Source organism: Poecilia formosa, unplaced genomic scaffold (assembly GCF_000485575.1).
Source record: "Poecilia formosa unplaced genomic scaffold, Poecilia_formosa-5.1.2 Scaffold282, whole genome shotgun sequence".
Taxonomy (NCBI): domain Eukaryota; kingdom Metazoa; phylum Chordata; class Actinopteri; order Cyprinodontiformes; family Poeciliidae; genus Poecilia; species Poecilia formosa.
Genome location: NW_006800221.1, coordinates 395,167 through 414,188, shown reverse-complemented (window position 1 = coordinate 414,188; position 19,022 = coordinate 395,167). Strand labels below are relative to the sequence as shown.

The 19,022-nt window shown below is 41.1% G+C and overlaps 1 protein-coding gene across 1 annotated transcript; it reads left to right on the top strand.

The window, feature by feature from the left end:
* Positions 1-832: 832 nt before the first annotated feature.
* On the top strand, positions 833-18,997 carry nup188 (nucleoporin 188). Its single transcript, XM_007571539.2, has 43 exons — positions 833-923; positions 2,618-2,672; positions 2,787-2,860; positions 2,944-3,028; positions 3,115-3,195; positions 3,297-3,341; positions 3,425-3,517; positions 3,624-3,743; positions 4,239-4,450; positions 4,692-4,806; positions 6,698-6,898; positions 7,041-7,121; positions 7,198-7,284; positions 7,378-7,497; positions 7,576-7,702; positions 7,792-7,950; positions 8,960-9,086; positions 9,184-9,271; positions 10,147-10,223; positions 10,301-10,415; positions 10,513-10,633; positions 10,719-10,785; positions 11,755-11,880; positions 11,996-12,236; positions 12,308-12,514; positions 12,620-12,789; positions 12,889-12,958; positions 13,048-13,115; positions 13,620-13,815; positions 13,941-14,018; positions 14,109-14,194; positions 15,007-15,152; positions 15,235-15,413; positions 15,524-15,724; positions 15,816-15,908; positions 16,264-16,416; positions 16,609-16,746; positions 16,832-16,906; positions 16,985-17,215; positions 17,324-17,455; positions 17,536-17,609; positions 17,724-17,853; positions 18,399-18,997. Exons 1-43 carry the CDS (start codon positions 898-900, stop codon positions 18,576-18,578), a joined length of 5,250 nt encoding a protein of 1,749 aa, XP_007571601.1. The 5' UTR covers positions 833-897; the 3' UTR covers positions 18,579-18,997.
* Positions 18,998-19,022: the final 25 nt, after the last annotated feature.

Sequence of the window (19,022 nt, the reverse complement as noted above, 5' to 3'; positions counted from 1 at the left end):
ATAATAATAATAATAATAATAATGACGGGCTTACAAGATTTAAAAACCAATTTCGCAAAAATATTTTGTATTATTTTATACAAGTTGGTCTTTAATAAAACTCTACAATAACACTAACTACAATTAAAATTAAAAGATATGCGATTATAGCGCCTGATATTTACTTTATCTTTATTTTATTATTCTCCCCCTAAATTGATTTGTTACATCAGAGCTTATTCGTGTATTCAAGGATCTATTCACAAATGACTCGAGAAACATATATTCTCTTAAAAAAAAAAAAAAAAATTCAAAACACACGTCTCCCTTTCGCATTTTGTTGTTTTCGGGTTTGAATTACTGTATTTATTGTGCTCATTAATTACATATTAATAAAAAATATTACTAAAATAATAAGTTATTTAGTTAAATCTCATTTGAGTGTGTGTCTGGCGATGGAAAATAACTTTGAGATCCAAAATTTAACTTATCTTAACAGAGAGCTGACATTTGCAAATATACAAGTGCTATTAACATACATGATTTATTGTTCTTTTATGTTTATAATATTTTCCAACTTTGAAAATAGATTTTAGTAAAAAATAAAATGTGTCTTTATTCAAAAGGTATATAACTTTCTAAAATAGATTATACGGCTGCAAAGTAACCCAGGATCTTGAAATTAAGATGTAATATTGATTTTGTTGAAAGCTCTCGGTAAACAGGTGAGAATCGTGTTTTATTACTGAGTTCATATCATGAAATCGTGCGAAAGACCACGGGGAGACTTTATTTGACCTAACAATTTCCTCCCAGAAGGTGGCAGTAGAGCAATTTTGACCTTTAACACTAGCTCCAGAAGAAGAATCTGATGTGACGGGCCAGCTCTCACCGACCAATCACAGGGCCGAGGCGAAGATGGCGGAATCAGAGATCAGCGTCAGGTAGTAACAGCCACACATACTTCATTTAACATTAATAAGGTCTGAAGACTTAACAAAACCTACTGGAGAGTAAACATGTATAAATATAGCTTCAATTTTTAATTCAAGGTAACCGACGCGTTTGAATGTTCGTCTTTTTAACAGTTAGCGCCACGCTTAGTTAGCTTAGCAACTGCTGCTAACGTTTGAAAGGCTTTTCTCCAGCGCGGCGCCGCATGTCAACAAAAACTACAAACGTCAGCTATTGAAATTACTCGTTATTTTAAATGACAAATACGTTATTTTAAATTAAACTATCTCTGAATTATCTTCAACAACTTTCTCTACTCGTCAGGGATTAAATAAAGTTATGTGATAATGGACAAAGTAACGGAACTGTTGATCGAGATATGACAACGAAGTTAGCTTAAGTTAGTTAAGTGTAAAATAATGTATAGAGTTTTACAGCTTGAAGATCGATCTGAGAACTGAATTCAGTATTCAATCTTTTAACTGTCACAATTTATTAGTTTGATCTAAAAGAACCTTTTTAGGCTTAATGATGCCAGATCAAAACGATAGCAGATTTATTTTTGTACATATACGGAGTAGACTTTAATAGCTATACTTGTAATGAGCGTGCTAAACAGGATGATGAAAAAGCCATTTCAAAGTTCCATCCTTGGTTTCTATTTTGTCTTCAGCAATTTGCAATTTATTAGTATTTTTCCTGTTTTAAAAGAATATATGGAAAAGTGAAATTGAACAAAATGTTGTCAGGCTATTTCATGTCCTGTTTGTCTGAATAATAAATATTTGGAATTATGAAATATAGTTTTTTCCAACTGCATTTTATTTAAAGGTTTTGAGTTATCATGACATAAATGTCAGTATGGATAGATTGATCTATTTACTTACTAACTGAAAACCATTTATGTATCTGTGCACAGACACCATGAGGTTTTATGGATAGATCTTATTTAGGGATAATGGCAGAGATGAAGCCTGTGTTATTTAGACCAAGAACCCTTTGAAGAACAAATGTCTGTTTCCATGTTATTTGTGGATATATTTAAATGTTAAGCAGTGTAGAAATATTTGCTCTGCAAAATAAGTCTTATACTTATATTGTAAATGTGGTAAAATTGAGTTTGGAAAAGGAAATCATTTTTAAATAAAAAATTTGTAAGAACCAGGTACTTACGGCGCAATTGAAATGGTTTATTACATTTGTAAGAGAATGCTGTGGGTGACAAGTAACTGATTACAATGATTGTGATTATATAATCAACAATATTTATTATATTGCATGTCTCCATTACTTATTTTAATGTCATTTTGGTATCAGTTTAATTTAATTTCAGCATGTTGTTAAGAATGTTAGAACCAGTCATTTGCAACAAAAAAGTCTATCCAAAAAAACTAATATGTTTTTTTACAGGCAGAATTTGCATGCATTTCCTGCCACATAGAGCGTCTAAGGATTTTTTTGTGATTACAATCTTGTAAACACAATCCAATTTGATATAATGTGTAGCTCTAATACAAACTTATTCTCAAAGCGGTGACCAACTGAGCTGTTAGAGCTCATTTGTTAAAATCCTTAAAATGTTTAGAGCATAAAAACTGAAAACAGTTCAGTGCTGCTGATAATGCATTAACACCGCATTCTGCATCGCTTTGCCTAAATACACCACTTTCACTTTTTTTTTCAGGAGCTGTCGAGAGTTATGGACGATTTTGCTGGGGAGATCTGCGTTGAGAGAGCCGGTATGCCTCTTCTGTACTTTTGGGACCTTGCTGAGCATTTATCAGTTTTATTTCTGGTAACGTGTACACCAAATAAAAAACAAACAAACACACATTTGTTTTGTATGGTTGCAGGCTCAGATCGAGGGAGAACTTGACAGACACTGGGACAGACTGCATCAAGGACTTGGTTATTACAAGCCACCCAGGTAGATACAGCGAGGTATTTTCACGTCACATTCATTCAGTTATTATTCACAGAAAGAGTAATTGTCAGCTTCTTCTGCTGTAGCTCATCCTCTGCTGGGAAAGTGAAGGAGAACAAAGATGTGGTGCAACCTCTGAAGGACTTTGGCTTTCGGATCAGTAAATTATTGGTACGAATTTAGAGTTTTCTTTGAGTAAACGCACACATGTCGGCTTTCAGTGTGCGTGCTAAGACGTGTGTTCATAAATCTCACAGAATCTGGACGAGCAGCAGAGTGTGCAGCTTTTACAATGCTATCTCCAAGAGGACTACAGAGGAACCCAAGATTCCTTAAAAGTATTATTGTTTTGGTCTCCATCAGCTTTTTTTTTTATCACATGACATAAAGAAGAACTACTGCATTAGTGGTGATGTCTAAAAAAAGTTTGTGTCTACAGGTTGTTCTAAAGGATGAGCGACAAAGCCAGGGACTTCTTCTAAAGGTGAGTCTACAAGTCTGCAGCTTAATTGCAACTTTCCTGATGGCAGTTTTGAAATCCGACTGGTTCTGTAATTGTTCCCACAGATAGCTGATTACTATTACGAGGAGCGGATGTGTCTGCTTAGATGTGTCCTGCTGCTGCTCACGTATTTTCAGGATGAACGTCATCCCTATCGGGTGAGAGGTCACAAGCATATTTGATCGTTCATTTCTTGATGACAAAGGTTGTGGGTTCTCTTATTCAACTTCAGGTGTTTGTTGTGTGTTTGTTGTGTGTGTGTAGACCGAGTACAGTAACTGTGTCAATAAACTGGAGAAAGACCTGGTGAGCAGCTATCAGTTACAGTTTGAGAATCTCTTCAAGGCCGAAGCACCGACATGGGAAACCCACGGCAACCTCATGGTAAGGGTGTTTCACAGCTCTTTTGTTTTCGTCTGGCAAGCCAACACAAAGTAGTTAGTGATTGTGAAATAGTTAGACCAGCAGTATTTTCTGGTCTATTTTCTAGTCCGAATGTCTTAGTACACTTGTAGTAAGACAAAACTAACTAAAAGCAACTTTTCAGCAAGATACACCTTGTTTTAAGTAAATAATTGACTTAAAACAAGCTCCTATGCCTTGCTGAAAAAAGTGCTTGTGAGTTAGTTTTGTCTTATTTCAAGCATACTAAGATATTTGCACTAGAAACCAGACCAAAAACACTTGATAAGATTTTGTTTTTGCAGTGAAGTTGCACAAAATCCCAACAAAATGCAACAACGTTTGGGATTGAAATCTTGTATTTAAAACGTTTGTGGCATGAATACTTGCAACACGTTGTATGTGGAAAACGCACAACGACACTGGGACAGACTCTTTTCATAAGTACCGGTCGTGGTTGTTTGTGTTTTTGTTCAGACCGAGCGGCAGGTCTCCCGGTGGTTCATGCAGTGTTTGAGAGAGCAGTCTCTGCTGCTGGAGATCATCTTCCTGTACTACGCCTACTTTGAGATGAGCCCGTCTGACCTTCTGAACTTCACCAAAATGTTTAAAGAACAAGGCTTTGGCTTGCGGCAGACCAACAGACACCTGGTCGACAAGAGCATGGATGCACTGGTTGACAGAATCGGGTAGGTCGACAGAGTCGGCATTGGCTGATATGATATTGATCAGTTTTATGCAATTTCATGAAATGTAAACATCTAAAACAAAAACGCACGACATGATCTGATTTTATCTATTTGTTTGCTGCACAACTACTTCTACTTGGAATCTCCACATCAATAAAAGCCATTTATTTTCATGATTAGTTTTCTAATTGTTCTTTTCGATATAGTTTTAATTGATTTGTTGTGTTTCTCCGGCTGGCAGATACCTGAGCTCTCTCATCCTGGTGGAGGGAATGGACATGGACTTTCTGCACAAGTGCGCTCTGGAGGATTGCACAGAGCAGCACCAGTTTTCCGGGGCTCCTGACGTCATTAAGGTTTGACACGAACCTTTAATTGAAAAAGAGATAATCGGTTTTCTTTTTTTTCCCACAATAAGAGCAGAGTGCAGGGTTTCCCCCAGAAAACTTGCTAAGCCTGGTGCTCCACCGTGTTTTTGTATTAAAAGATATTAAGTAGATAGAAAAAGTAAAAATATTACTGGGTAATCATATGCTTTGGGAAATCATTGTCAGTGAACTGCTATATAAGCCCACAACTAGTCTTAAAAACAGCAAATCAAAAAATACAGTTAAAATGAATATCAATTATTTCCACTTCTGTTAAATCCAAATTAAGTCAGCAGCTGCTGAGCTAATATGCTAATATTTTAACACAGACCACAGATATATAAATGTAGCATTTGTTTATTGGGATGATCAACGGTGCTAAATTTGACATAATGGTTTCAGCATATATAAATTAAAAGATTTTAAATTATTTAACATTTATAGATTTTACGGAGCTGGCATGTTTACTTTGTAAAAGTTCAAAGAACAATATTTATAGTCAGATTGGTTTGTTACCACAGCTACAATCTGATGCTGTGAGTTTAATCTTTGAGTTTGAGCTCTGTTTGTTCACAAATACAAATTAGTAAACTGCAATTATAATTTATTTCTTTTTAGGTTTGCCAATTAAACTACTCTCCCTGTCCTAGATTTCACTAAATCTAACACAGAAGCTGTTAGAGGTGTTGATGTTTTTAGCAACAAAAGGGGCCCCTATAAGTCAGATTCTGCTCCAGGCCTCATCAACCTTGGACCGGCCCTGCATGATGAGTTAAATCCGCTGCACTGCGCAGAGATGCGCAACAAACGGGAGATTGAATTCAATGCTGCTAATGTGGCTTTAGTAGCTCTTCCATTTCGTGTCTGTTGAGTTTTTAACAAGGAGACACAGAAACTATTTTGGTTGGTCGAGTTTCTGGACGAGTTTTTCAGATGTCTGGTGGCCGCGCACATTAATTCTGTCTGACTATATGTGGACAAAGCATTTGATCTGGTTTGGTGCTTAGTGTAACCCGAAAAATAATACTAGTAATAATAATAAAATAATATAAAATCAGCGAGATGCGTGACTGCGAGGGGAGCGCGAAAGCTCCTCACCGGGTTAAACCTGCACTATGAGTGATTAGAGCTGGTTCGTTAACCACTAACGCACCGGCCAACCGGTAACGCATACATAAACTTTACAGGGAAGATGGGGCCAAACGTTGGGCAGCATGTTGAGATGTAAACGCCGCATAATGATTTGTTCACAAATTCTCACCGCTCACTCAAAGCACCTCTGAAAGTGCGACAAGTTATTCCTGTGGTTCAAGTAGAGCTGCGCAACTAGAGCTAACGCGGTGGTGTTTAAACTCTTACTGTAATCAATAACTTCTCATAACTGATCATAATTCCTCACTGGGGGTTGATGTAAATATCCATACAGGTCAGCCTGTGTCCAGTTCAAGTGAAAGGAGGTGCGCGCGGTCCGCGTTGGGGTAAACTTTAGACATCCAGCTGCTACAGCGCGCGAGGCAATGCACAGAAGCGCCAGCGGTGATTTATCAGTTCATGCTCTAAATGCATAAACTATAAAGATATCTTCTATAACCATATCTTTTAGGAATAAATCTGCTCTGATAGTGAAACGTTCAGAGTAACGGAGACGCCAGCAATCCGGCTTAAAAAAAAACAAAAAAACGCAATTTTTTTCCCCCCCATTTTATTTTCCTTTAAAAAAAACCCCAAAAACAATAAAGGCTTAGCCTGGCGGTGGTGCTAGTAAAGCATGGCGGGCCGCCAGGCCTATAATACACTGGGGGAAACCCTGGAGTGAATTTATAGAGAAGTTTTCTTAATTTATTTTTGTGATATCTGTATTTTTTCTTTTTTTCTCCAGGAGATGGATCAGCTGCTGTTGACTTTTGGGGACATCCCTCATCACGGCCCTGTTCTGCTGGCCTGGGTCCTGTTGAGACACACCCTCAGACCTGACGAGTCCAATCCTGTGATCCGGAGGATAGGCAACACGGCGCTGCAGCTGGGGGTCTTCCAGTACCTTTCATCGATGCTGAAGGGGCTTGGAGTCTCAGGAAATAATGTAAGACGGCAAAAATTATGCATCACAAGAGAATTAAAAAAAAACAAGAAAAACATGCAAAAACAGTTCAGCATTTTTTGTTGTTGCCATTTGTGTAGGTAACTTAATTTTCTAAGTCATCTTTTTGATTCTGCCTTTCCAGTGTACAGCAAGCACAGCCAAGATGTGTATTTACGGCCTGCTGTCGTTCGTGATCACGTCGTTTGAAGAAGAGAGCTTACAGGTTCTGCCTGGCGTTGATGTGTTTAAGACAAATCTACATGTGTGTCGGTAACCGGCTCTCTTGTAATCTCCTGCAGGCCAACGGTGTGGAGGGCTCTCACCTGATCGATGCCGCCTGCGAGGTCCTCTCCGCTCCCAGTTTAGCTGAAGTCTTTTGGGAAATGGTGAGACAAAATGCCAAAGGAAGAGAAATAAAATAAAGCTACCCGTGTATTCCTTGCTGTTAATCCGTCATGTTTGTCTAAATTTGAATCTAGAAGCCAAACAGGGGACTAGGGATGATCCTGGACAGTGCAGCTGGGATGTTCCCTCACAAGATCGGACCTCTGCTGCAGCTGCTGACCGCGCTCGTGTCAAACAAGTCGACCGTAAAGAAGGTAAAATGCCTCCCTGACCAGATGTACGGCAGCCTCTCTTTGTGCAGACGCCTCAGTGTTTGTGCTCGTGTTTGGCAGGTGTATAACTTCTTGGACAAGATGTCTTTCTTCACACAAGTTTACAAGCACAAACCCATTGATATCATTTCTAAGGACGATGAGACGTTGTGGAGGAGACAGGCGCCAAAACTCCTCTACCCTCTGGGTTTGTTTCGGTTCACATTTATACAGAGATGTTTAACCTTATTTATAGTTTATAAATAAACGCATCTTCATCCCATCATCTTTCTTTAGGTTCAGGACAGGCTAACCTGTGGATGCCCCAGGGAGCGCTGGGCCAGGTGATGATTGCAGGGGAACTGGGCTACATGGTGAGGTGGGACTACTCTTACAGTGCCTGGACTCTGTTCACCTGCGAGGTGGAGATGCTGCTGCACGTCGTCTCCACTGCAGGTACGTCAGACAGGCTGGAAGCACAGTAAACACTCAGCCATGATGCTTTTAGTCTGTGTTTAAGATTCCTAGTGTGGGCTCAAGAATATTAAAGCAGCCAAAAGTGTCACTTTGACATCAACCAAAGCATTCCTAAGTGGAAACGCCTTGAAGCCTCTTAACAAAATAACTTTTGTTATTTTTTATTTTTTTGTCCTGCTCCAGTCAACTTAAGAAACTTTAGGTATAAATAGAGAATTGCCAATGATGACAAATAAAACTTTTTTTTTTACACTGAAATTACACGTAAAAACTTCAAATCAAAGAATCCTTCAACAAATTAGTTTTTAATTCCTCATTCTTAAGTACTTTAGAGAGGTTTTAAGCTATTCCAATTTTTTATGTGTATATTTATAATTTTTTTAAAGCGGCTGTGATCAGAAGCTCACCAGGTTTTCTACATATCTTTTACATTTTGCCTTTGGACTTCAGTGGATTTAGTTTCATTTCCAGTTCATTTTTGTGAGTAACTGATGCACCGTAATGTATTGAAATATAATTAAAAGAAATGAAATGTGTTTTATATAGTTATCTCACATACACAACATGGTATATGTCAGTGAAAATACCCAATACAAACATAAAAAGATGTTTAATGCAGAAACATAAGCCTACTGTAGAATATGTCCAACTAAGGACTCGATGCCTTTTTGCTTAAATGCAGCCTTAAACTTTCCTGGGGGGAAAAAAAACAAAAATAAAATTAAACTTACTTTACTGACCATTTACTTATTTAAAGTCAAAACTGAAATCCAGATTTGCTTGCTGCATTTTGCTAGAATTTAAACAATCTTGCATGTTAACCAAAGTTTGTCAGCTTTTTGCTGTTTTGGAGTCGTTCACAGCATTTTTGTCATCTAACGGTTTTCATAGTTTATTCAAACTAAACAGTTCATTACGTAAAAACAAGTTTTGGAATGTGTGTTGCAGTCGTCTAATTAATTCAGCACTGTAAACCTGTTTGCGCTAGACGTCCTGGCTCACTGTGCGCGCGTGAAGCCCATCCTGGATCTGGTCCATAAGATCATCAGCACCGACTGGACCGTGTCTGACTGCTTGTTGCCTCTCACCTCACGCATCTACATGTTGCTGCAGAGGTAATCGAACGTCAGACCATCTTCTCGAAACTTGTAGGTTATTATTTATTTATTTATTTTTTTACAATCTTGATCTTGCACCTGTCTTGTTTATCAGGTTGACTTCGGTGATCAACCCTCCGGTGGACGTGATCGCCTCCTGTGTGAACTGTCTCTCTGTGCTGGCTGCCAGGATGCCGGGGAAGGTGTGTATGATTGAAGCAGGGAGGTTCAGGTTGTTCGTCTCTCATTTTCTTGCCTTCATCAGGGTTTTTAAAGGGGCTTGAAATCCTTGAAAATGCTTCAGTTTCAATTAGGTGTGTTCAAAGTTTGGGAATTGCTTGATAACTGTATATAGTCCTTGAAAATCCTTCATATTCCAAACCACACAGTTTTATAATAAAGTGCAGTCTAGAGTTTGATTAAAGGCCTAAATTTGGTTGAATGTTATTTACAGTTTAAACCAGATCATTTCATTAATAAGACCTAATAATGACACATATTTTTTTTGACAGTTTTGAAGTTAAATCAAACCAAACTTCTCTTGTTTTAGGTCAGTTAAAATTACCAACATTATTTCTATTTGCTAAATACCAGAAAGTGTAGCGAGAACAGCTTTTAGAGATGTTTTTTGTAACTTTCTTGTGTTTAAAGCATTTAATTTAACATGAAAGACATTTCAAAACATACAATTTTGTTATGTTTTAGTTCACTTTATCCCAGAATGTAGAATACTGTTATGATATACTATTAATAACAGTAATAAATCATATAAAATAGTGAATTGAAATGTCTTTTTTTTTTTTTTTTTAGTTTATTTGTACTGTTTTTATTGCTAAGTGTGGTGCTGGAAAAGTTTGAAAATGTACCTCGAAAATGCTTGAAAAGTGAATGCATTGTGGAAGAAGTGTATGACAGAGTATCTTCAGTCAGAGACTTCTTGAGATTCGCAGTAATACAGACTGCTACAGAGAGATCTTTACTACTACCTACAGTAACTCTTTGAAGAAACTGAATGAATGATTTAATTTCCCTTTTGGGATCAATAAAGTATTTCTGAATTGAATTCATTTCCTCTCAGGTGTGGTCCAGTCTGCATCACACTGGCTTCCTCCCCTTCGCCTCCAACCCTCTGACCAACATGGCCCAGTGTATCAGGTAACCCCACCCCTAACAAACCAGATTGAATTCTGATGAATCTGTAAAATATCAGACTAATATTTCTCTTGTTTTAGTGCTGAGGGGATGAAGGCAGGTAACTACGGCAACCTGCTGGTGCAGATTGAGCAACCCAGAGGAGAGTACGCTGTAACAATCGCCTTCCTTCGTCTCATTACAACCTTGGTGAAGGTAAACATTTATTTATTTTTTTATTTTTTTAAAGCATCAGATCCGAGTCTTAGTTCTGGTTTTTAGAAATGCATCGCATCACTTTTATCTCCTTCAGGGGCAGCTTGGAAGCACCCAGAGCAAAGGCCTGATTCCCTGTGTGCTGCTGGTGCTAAAGGAGATGCTGCCGACGTACCATAAGTGGCGCTACAACACCAATGGAGTCAGAGAGAGAATAGGTGAGCCTTCCTGTTTTCCCTGACATCGCTCTGGAAGAGCAACAGAGGAACCAGAGTAAAAGTTGACTTGCGTGCGTCTCTACAGGCTGCTATATTTTGGAGTTGATACACGCCATTCTCAACCTGAGCCCAGAAGGAGAGGACCAGGGCAGGTATGGATGGAGTTCAGAAATACCATCGCAGCTTTCTGGTGATTCAGAGAGCCGGCCCATACAGTCGCTTGGATTTAGGAATATATCAGAGTTTGCACTAGAGTGAAAAAAATATATATATAATCTTTTTTTTTTTTTAACATTTTTAGTTTTTGAAGATTACATTTTTGGAAAGTAGGGATTATTTTTCCACCAATCGACTCTTTGGGTTTCCGCAGTTCAGAGTGATGTCAGCATGCTCAGAACCCACAGTTTTGTTTGACAAGCGAGTTTTACAGCTTTGATTTATTTGGACTTTGAATTCAGGTCAACTCTATGATGGAGTATTAGGGTCACGCTAAGATTTATTTTTTAAACATTACGAGTAGAATGTGATAAAAGCAGAATAAAGTTATAATTTTATGAGTAATCCAACACAAAAAATAACAAATTAAAATGAGGAATGTTGAGCATCTTGTAAAGTTATAAAGTTCTGTTTTGGTATAAGTTTTTAGCATCACATTATTATCCGAAGCAGAACTTTGATGCAAAACAACACCAGAACTGAGCTGCTCACATCAGATCCTGGCTACTTTTTTCCTCGTTAAAGCTGTTTTTCTCGTAACTAAATTTTTTTCTCTTTTCTGTTAATACTATGACTATATTCTTGTAATTGAACAGAAATTGTCATAACCTGGCCCTGGCATGCCATCGTAAAACTCACAGAAGGGACGATTTAATTAAAAGCTACTTTTTGAAAATGTTTTCTCCCAAAAGAAAGTGGAAAGTGAGCAAAACAGATAAAAACGAGATCTGAAATGAAGAATCAGAGATTTTATTCTTACACCATATCAACCAGCCCTAGTTTGCACATGGTGTGGTCATCCAAAATTCTGTTATTTTTTGCCAATATTAAATACTTTGATAAGATGTGCGCTAATTTAGAGATAATTTAGCTGATTTATTTGTTTTTTGTTCTCTGACATGCAGCACTCCCACCCTGCAGTCCCTTTGCATCTACAGCTTGGCCAACACTGAGGCTGGCCAGGCCGTCGTCAACATCATGGCCGTCGGAGTGGACACCATAGACATTGTCCTGGCTGCTCAGCCCAGCAGGTGAACAATTCATTATGTTCATTCTAATAATCCACCTTTTTTTTTCATTTTTTATTTTGTGCTTGTTTGCCGTTTTGTCCCCTAAACTGGTGACTAATCTTGTGTCCTCTTGCAGCTGTGGCTCTGAGGGTCCAGGTCAGATCCTGATCCAGACGGTCAAACTGGCTTTCTCCGTCACAAACAACGTGATCCGCCTGAAGCCACCGTCCGACGTCGTGTCCCCGCTGGAGCAGGCGCTGACGCAGCACGGCGGTCACGGCAGCAACCTCGTCGTCGTCCTCGCCAAATACATTTACCACAAACACGATCCAGCTCTGCCCCGCCTCGCCATCCAGCTGCTGAAAAGGCTCGCCACGGTGAGACCTCCTCGGGCCTTTCATCGATTCATCACCAGATGATGTCGCTAAGGAACTGGTTTCCTCCGCAGGTGGCCCCCATGTCGGTGTACGCCTGCCTCGGCAACGACGCGGCCGCCATCAGGGACGCCTTCCTCGCTCGGCTGCAGAGCAAAACGGAGGACATGAGGATCAAGGTGATGATCCTGGAGTTCCTCACGGTGGCTGTGGAAACGCAGCCTGGCCTCATCGAACTCTTCCTTAACCTGGAGGTCAAAGATGGAAACGAGGGGTCAAAGGTACGAAACCCTGGCTTAACTCCTTTTTTTTTTTTTTTTTTTTTGTGTTGGGGGTTTTTTAGCAGCTGAGCATCTAGATTGAAAACGTTTCTGTCGGACCTGCAGGAGTTTCTGGTGGGCGAGTGGAGCTGCCTCCACGTGGTGCTGGAGCTGATCGACTCCAAGCAGCAGGGGAAGTACTGGTGTCCTCCGCTGCTCCACCGCGCAGCGCTGGCTTTCCTCCTGGCGCTGTGGCAGGACCGCAGAGACAGCGCCATCTCCGTCCTCCGCACAAAGTGAGAACACGCAGCTAAAATAAACCTGATTTTACTGTGAGGGTGTGTTGTAGAACAATCTCATGGTGCTTTGTGGTTTTTTTTTTTTTTTTTGTGCAGGGAAAGATTTTGGTACAATTTGACGACGCCTCTTTTTGGAACTGTCACCCCGCCGTCGGAAACCACAGAGGTCCTTGTTAAATAAACAAATCGCATCCCATTTTCACTTTTCTGAACCAACTACTTCATAACTACCCGACTTGTTTGATTTATCCACAGCCATGCGTCCTGGAGGCCTGCGCATTCGTCATGAAGATCATCGGTCTGGAGATTTACTACGTCGTCAGGTCAGCTGGTCGACCTGAATCTGTGCCAACACCAATCAAATGATCAATCCTGCACTGTAAAAACACAAAATACCACCAAGTGTTTTTGGTCGAGTTTCTGGGGCAAATTATTTTAGTGCATTTGAAATAAGTCACTTAAAAGTGACTTTTCAGCAAAATACAGGAGCTTGTTTAAAGAACCGATTCCTTAATATCGATTTTTTTAAAAAGTACCAGTTCTACCAGCAGATTATTTCACTTATAACAAGACACTTTTCCCATGTTATAAGTGAAATAATCTGCAAGTGGAACTAGTACTTTTCCATCAAAATAAAGAAATTATTGACTTGAAACAAGCTCCTATGTTTTGGTGAAAAGTTGCTTGCAAGTAACTTATTTCAAGTGCACTATAATAATTTGCCCTAGAAACTTGACCAAAAATACTTGGTAGTATTTTGTCCTTTTGCAGTGTAAAAACGCTCTGTGTGTGTGTGTGTGTGTGTGTGTGTGTGTGTGATGTTACAGTGGTTCTTTGGAGCAGTCTCTGAAGGATGGGCTTCAAAAGTTCTCCAACGCGCGGCGCTACGACTACTGGTCCCAGTATGTGAAGTCGTTGGTGTGTCACGTGGCAGAGACGGAGGAGGAGGGCATCTGCTGCTTCCCGGAGACACAGATGCTGATTTCTGCGTGGCGGATGCTGCTGATTCTTTCCACCACCCATGTGTGTTACATTAATACTGATGTTTTATTTAATTTTTCTCTGTAAATTGGTTGGTGAAATCCGTTTTGTTTGGATAGTTTGTAGAGAAACAAAAAATCTGAGTCGTCCTGCTCTGATGCTTTCAGGCGGACGTGATGCATCTGACAGAGGATTCGACCAAACTGAAGCTGTTTATGGATGTTCTAGATGGGACTAAAGCTGCTGTAAGCTGTGACTTGAAACTCTTTTTTAATTATTATTATTATTTTTTTTTATTTTAATCCAGTTCTAATTTTCCCTCTCCTGATTTGCAGCTCACCACACCCACATCGGTGCCTTGTCTTCGTCTGGGATCCATGATGGCTACGCTCCTGCTTATCCTCCTGAAACAGTGGAGGAGGTGTGTTTGACATCTTCTACCTAGTGCTGCGTCTTACTGTAACAAATCTTTCAAATGTGAAGACAAGCGTCAAAATTAGCCTCAGGTCGTATGTCTTTCATATTCCCCATTAGCCACCTGAATTTCAGGATGGCTTCTTAGAAGATGGCTTCCGTTTTTGAGCCTTTTAAAACAGTTGTTACAGTAAAATGTTCGCCATTTTCAGGATTTGGATCGACTTTATGTCATATAATGCGTTTTGGACTTTGCTCATCCTGTTCTTACAACTTTAAAGTAGTAATATGTAGCAAAGTCAGACGCCAAATCTGCAGTCTCACGCCAGTGGTTACCTGGAAGGGGACTGAAATCTGTGACTCAGACTTGGAGACAGTTGGTGTTGGGTTCAGCTAATTTTGTTAGGTTCAGCGCTTGTTTCTGACATTTTTTTTAAATTTATTTAGCGGTTAGCATTAGTTTCTGCAATTTTTTTTAATGTTTAGCATTAGCTTTAGCTATTTTTTCTGTGTTTAGCATCGGCTTAGGTAAATTTTTTGTGCTTAGCGTTGGCTTTTACAAATTTTTTCTCTGTGATTTTAGCATTAAGTTAATTTTTTTCTGTTTAGAAATTTATGATTTAAAAATTATTTGACATAGAAAGTTGGCATTTAGTGGAATAAAATATTTTTTCTTGGTTGCCATCTTGAATTTTTCAATCACAAAAGCAACCCCCGTAGGAACATTTGTGGCAAGTTAGGTTCTTTGTACCTGTAGGTGAAATATTCTGCTTAAATAGTTTCATGATTAGACGCTCCAACTCCTCTCTCCGTGCGCAGTGTGGTGGCAGCGGCTCCTGACATCCTCTCGCCCCTCGCCCTCATCCTGGAGAGCGTCCTGCAGGCCGACCAGCAGATGATGGACCGGACCAAAGCCAAAATCTTCTCTGCACTCATCTCTGTGCTTCAGATTCAGGGTCTCAACGGTACAAAACTCTCCCTCTTCTCTTGTCTGCACTTGAGTCAAACGTTCCTCAGTGGCTGACATCTGCATGATCGGTCAACCAGGCGGAGATATTTCCCAGCTGCCCCAGCTGTTGCTCTCCGTATGCGAGACGGTGAAGGACGAGGCGCTGGCGCTCATCGACAACACCCGGCACATGAGCCAGACGGGAGATGTGCTGGAGCAGGAGGACAGCATGGAGACGGACTGTCCCCGCGGTCTGCAGAAGGACCAGAGAGACGGGGTGAGCGAGAGAAACGCGCGTCGCGTTCGAGAGCGGCTCTCTCCGTCCAGCAACCTTCAGATTTTTTCAGCTCAGCGTGCCTCGTTGTTTCTCTTTCGCTGCTCGGTCAGGTGTGCGTCCTCGCCTTGCACTTGGCCAAAGAGCTGTGTCGCAGCGATGAAGACGGCGAGCACTGGGTGCTGGTGATGAGGAGGGTCCCAGTCCTGCCGTCGGTGCTGAGCGCCGTGGAGATCAGCCTGCGCTGCAAACACAACCTGTTCTTCACCGAGGCCGCGCTCCACCTGCTGCTCACGCTGGCCCGCACTCCCCAGGTACACGCAAGTCCATCTCTACACCTCAGCACTTCGTTTCTGCGCCATCGTAATCTAAAGGAACGAGGGGGTGTCTAATGTTTTGTTTTAGGGGGCAGCAGCTGTTGCTGGAGCAGGCGTCATTCAAACCATCTGCCTGCCCCTGCTGAGCGTGTATGAGGTTTCCTCAAACGGCACATCGCAGGTAAAAAAAAAACAAACGCAGACTTTACATTGAAGGAACAGCTTGTGGTTATTGTAGACGATTTCTAAACAGACTGGAAAAGTATAGATTCAGTCTATTTAATTTGGCAGGACTTTGAAGAATGTGAGTCTCCCTGCAATGAGCAGTTTCAGCCAGAGAAACTTTTCATGTTTATTCTTTTATGTAAAAGATAGTATTGGAAAATTTCAGTGTGGATGATGTGATGGTGTCACAATTTCATTTTACTTTTTTTTATTTTTATGGTTAAATCACAGATTTCCCTACAGACCTGATATTAACCCAGATTTCAGAGTTGCATCATTTTTCTGATAACTGGATGTTTGGTGTTTCTCAGAGTTTCTCTCGGAAGTCGCAGGACTCCGCCTGCTGGCCGGGCGTTTACCGCCTCTGCATGTCTCTGATGGAGAGCCTCCTCAAGACGCTTCGCTACAACTTCATCAACGAAGCCCTGGACTTCGTCGGAGTGCATCAGGAGCGCATATTGCAGGTCGGGACCCCTGGTAGCGTTCTAGTCCATGTCGTCCGTTTGCGAGCCTGTCGATTAGCTCGTCGTCGCTACGACATCTTCCTGAAAAGGCTCACGGCTGTAGTTTTGCTGCCGCAGCTGCCTCTAAATGACTTGAAATAGTTGAGATTGGATCACAGGAAGTTCACCGCCTTGTGTTTCCTCTCCGCTCAGTGTCTGAACGCTGTGCGCACCGTGCAGAGCCTGTCCTGTTTAGACGAGGCAGATCACACCGTGGGATTTCTGCTGCAGCTCTCCAGCTTCTGCAAGGAGTGGCAGTTCCACCTCCCCAGTCTGCTCAGAGACGTGCAGGCAAGTCTGGTGGGAATCGCAGCCTCAGCGAAAACCGCAAACTCTTAAAATTCATTCACCATTTCTCTTGTCGTTCTCTCTGTAGATAAACCTTTGCTACTTGTGCCAAACGTGCACCTACCTGCTCCACAGCAAAAAGATGCTCCACCATTACCTGCAGGTTAAGATCTGAGAGTTTTTATTACTTTAAATCAGATGAAGATGATGTTTCATCACTAAATGTGCATTTCCTGTTCAGTCTAAGAATGGTGAGGCGTTGCCCGCCGGCACCCGGGCGCAGCGGCCGCCTCAGGCCTTGAATAAAGATGCATCAGCAGCGGCAGCAGCATCATCAGGAGGAGGAGAGAGAGAGGAGGCCGAGCAGAAGGCCCTGTTGGCCGTTCAGTGCAGCCTGCTGAAGATCCTCAGTAAAACTCTGGCTACCCTGCAACACTTCACTCCAGACTGCTGCCAGATTCTGCTGGACCAGGTCACTCCCTCAAAGAGTTCACAATAAAATGACCAGTCTGGATTATTTACGCTGAGCTATGTTACTAGGAGCATAAAATGTTAACAGTGTGGCTGTCTTGTTCCTCAGTGTATGGACCTGGCTGAGTACAGGACCTTGTTTGTGCTCAGCTTCACGACTCCTGCGTTCGACCCGGATGTGGCGCCGTCATTCGGGACCCTGCTGGCCACCATCAACGTGGCCCTGGGCATGCTGAGCGAGGTGGGCTGCGGGACGCCGCAAAGGTCCGCGTCGATCACCCAAAAGTTCAAAAACGATGACTTGGTGCTGCTTACTTTCAGATGGAGAAGAGGAAGGAGCCGGCCTCTCTGAGCATCGCCTCGCTGGCCTCACTGGAGGAAATCCAAGCTCTGAAGTAAGTGAAAGTTTTTTTTTTTGTTTGTTTTTTTTTGTAGTTTATGAACATGCAATAAAATCGATTCAGATTCTTATTCACATCATTTTTTGTGACATTTTCTTTGGATCTCAGGTCGTTGTTGATGTTCACCATGGAGAACTGCTTCTACGTCCTGATCTCTCAGGCTGTCCGCTGTCTCAAAGACCCAGCCATCCTTCCTCGTGACAAACAGCGGCTCAAACAGGAGCTCAGCTCTGAACTGGTGAGACGTCCACCCTGTTGGCCGCGAAGCCCATCGGGCTCCAGCTGTCACGCTGCGCTTGTGATAACGTGCAGATTTTATGCTGGTTTTGATCTCCGAACGTTTTAATAATATCTAGGTTCCACTTTATTCCAATATTGTATAATTTGTGTATTGTCTGTTTTAAAAAGAAAAAGAGTTTTTAATTTTTGAGGAATTTCTTGCCATCAAACTAATATTAAACTCTTTACATATTAACTTGGAAAGAACACATGAAATTAGCTTTGTAGATACTAAATAGGTAATTTCGTATCTGATAGTAAGCATGCGTCCACTAGATGGCAGCCTACTGCTTCTAATGATTCTTGGTTTGTGAAATATTCAACAGCCACTCGCTGCTGCCCCCTAGTGGCTGTGGGATAGCACTCCTATAGTTGTAACAGAACATTTCATTTATTGATGGGTAATCTAAATCCCTTTTACATTTTCTCATTAGTGTTAGTTTCTTCAATTACATTTTTTTAAAGTTATCCATAAATAACAAATTTCCCCCCCTCCAACTTTAGAGCACCCTTCTCTCCAGCCTGTCGCGCCACTTCAGGAGGGGATCCCCATCGTCCCCAGCCAGTGGCATCCTCCCCTCCCTCCAGTCCAAACCCTCCACACCCGGATCGAAGGCGAGCCACGAAGGCCAGGAACCCATCATCCAACTGGTCCAGGCCTTCGTCAGACTTGTGCAAAGATAAAATGCACGAAAAGCCACATTTCGTACGTTTTCAGAAGAAACCTTTTTCTAGTATCGAGCCCCATTTCGAAGCGAACAGTTGTCGTTCAAGGCGTAGGAACATTTGACTTTAATATTTAATATTAAACTTGAGGACAGCCTGATATCTTTCAAACTGGTTTATATTGAGGAGGAACTGAGTCTGTAGGGATGTTGGTGCTGTTCCTCATCCGTCTCTGACTATGGTCCTAATTCATTCCCAGGCCTAGTTTTATAGGTCACTATGACTAGAAAAGTTTCAAGTGCTACTTAAATATAATCTCTGCATGACCTTGTTAAACTCTGTTTTTTTTAAAATTAGCTCTTGTTTCGGAAGTGTTGGCCAAAATTTGTATTTTCAAACAAAAGTGTATATGCTATTAAAGGGAGTTTTGTACCACAGTTAGGGTTGTTTTTTCCTTCAAAT

What these genes read in the sequence shown, in the direction of transcription:
- nup188 (XM_007571539.2), top strand. Translation starts at nt 898, where the DNA reads ATGGCGGAATCAGAGATCAGCGTCAG. An exon ending in GGTTATTACAAGCCACCCAG is followed by an intron (nt 2,861 to 2,943) that starts GTAGATACAGCG and finishes CTTCTGCTGTAG; the next exon opens with CTCATCCTCTGCTGGGAAAG. An exon ending in CTGGCTGCTCAGCCCAGCAG is followed by an intron (nt 11,881 to 11,995) that starts GTGAACAATTCA and finishes GTCCTCTTGCAG; the next exon opens with CTGTGGCTCTGAGGGTCCAG.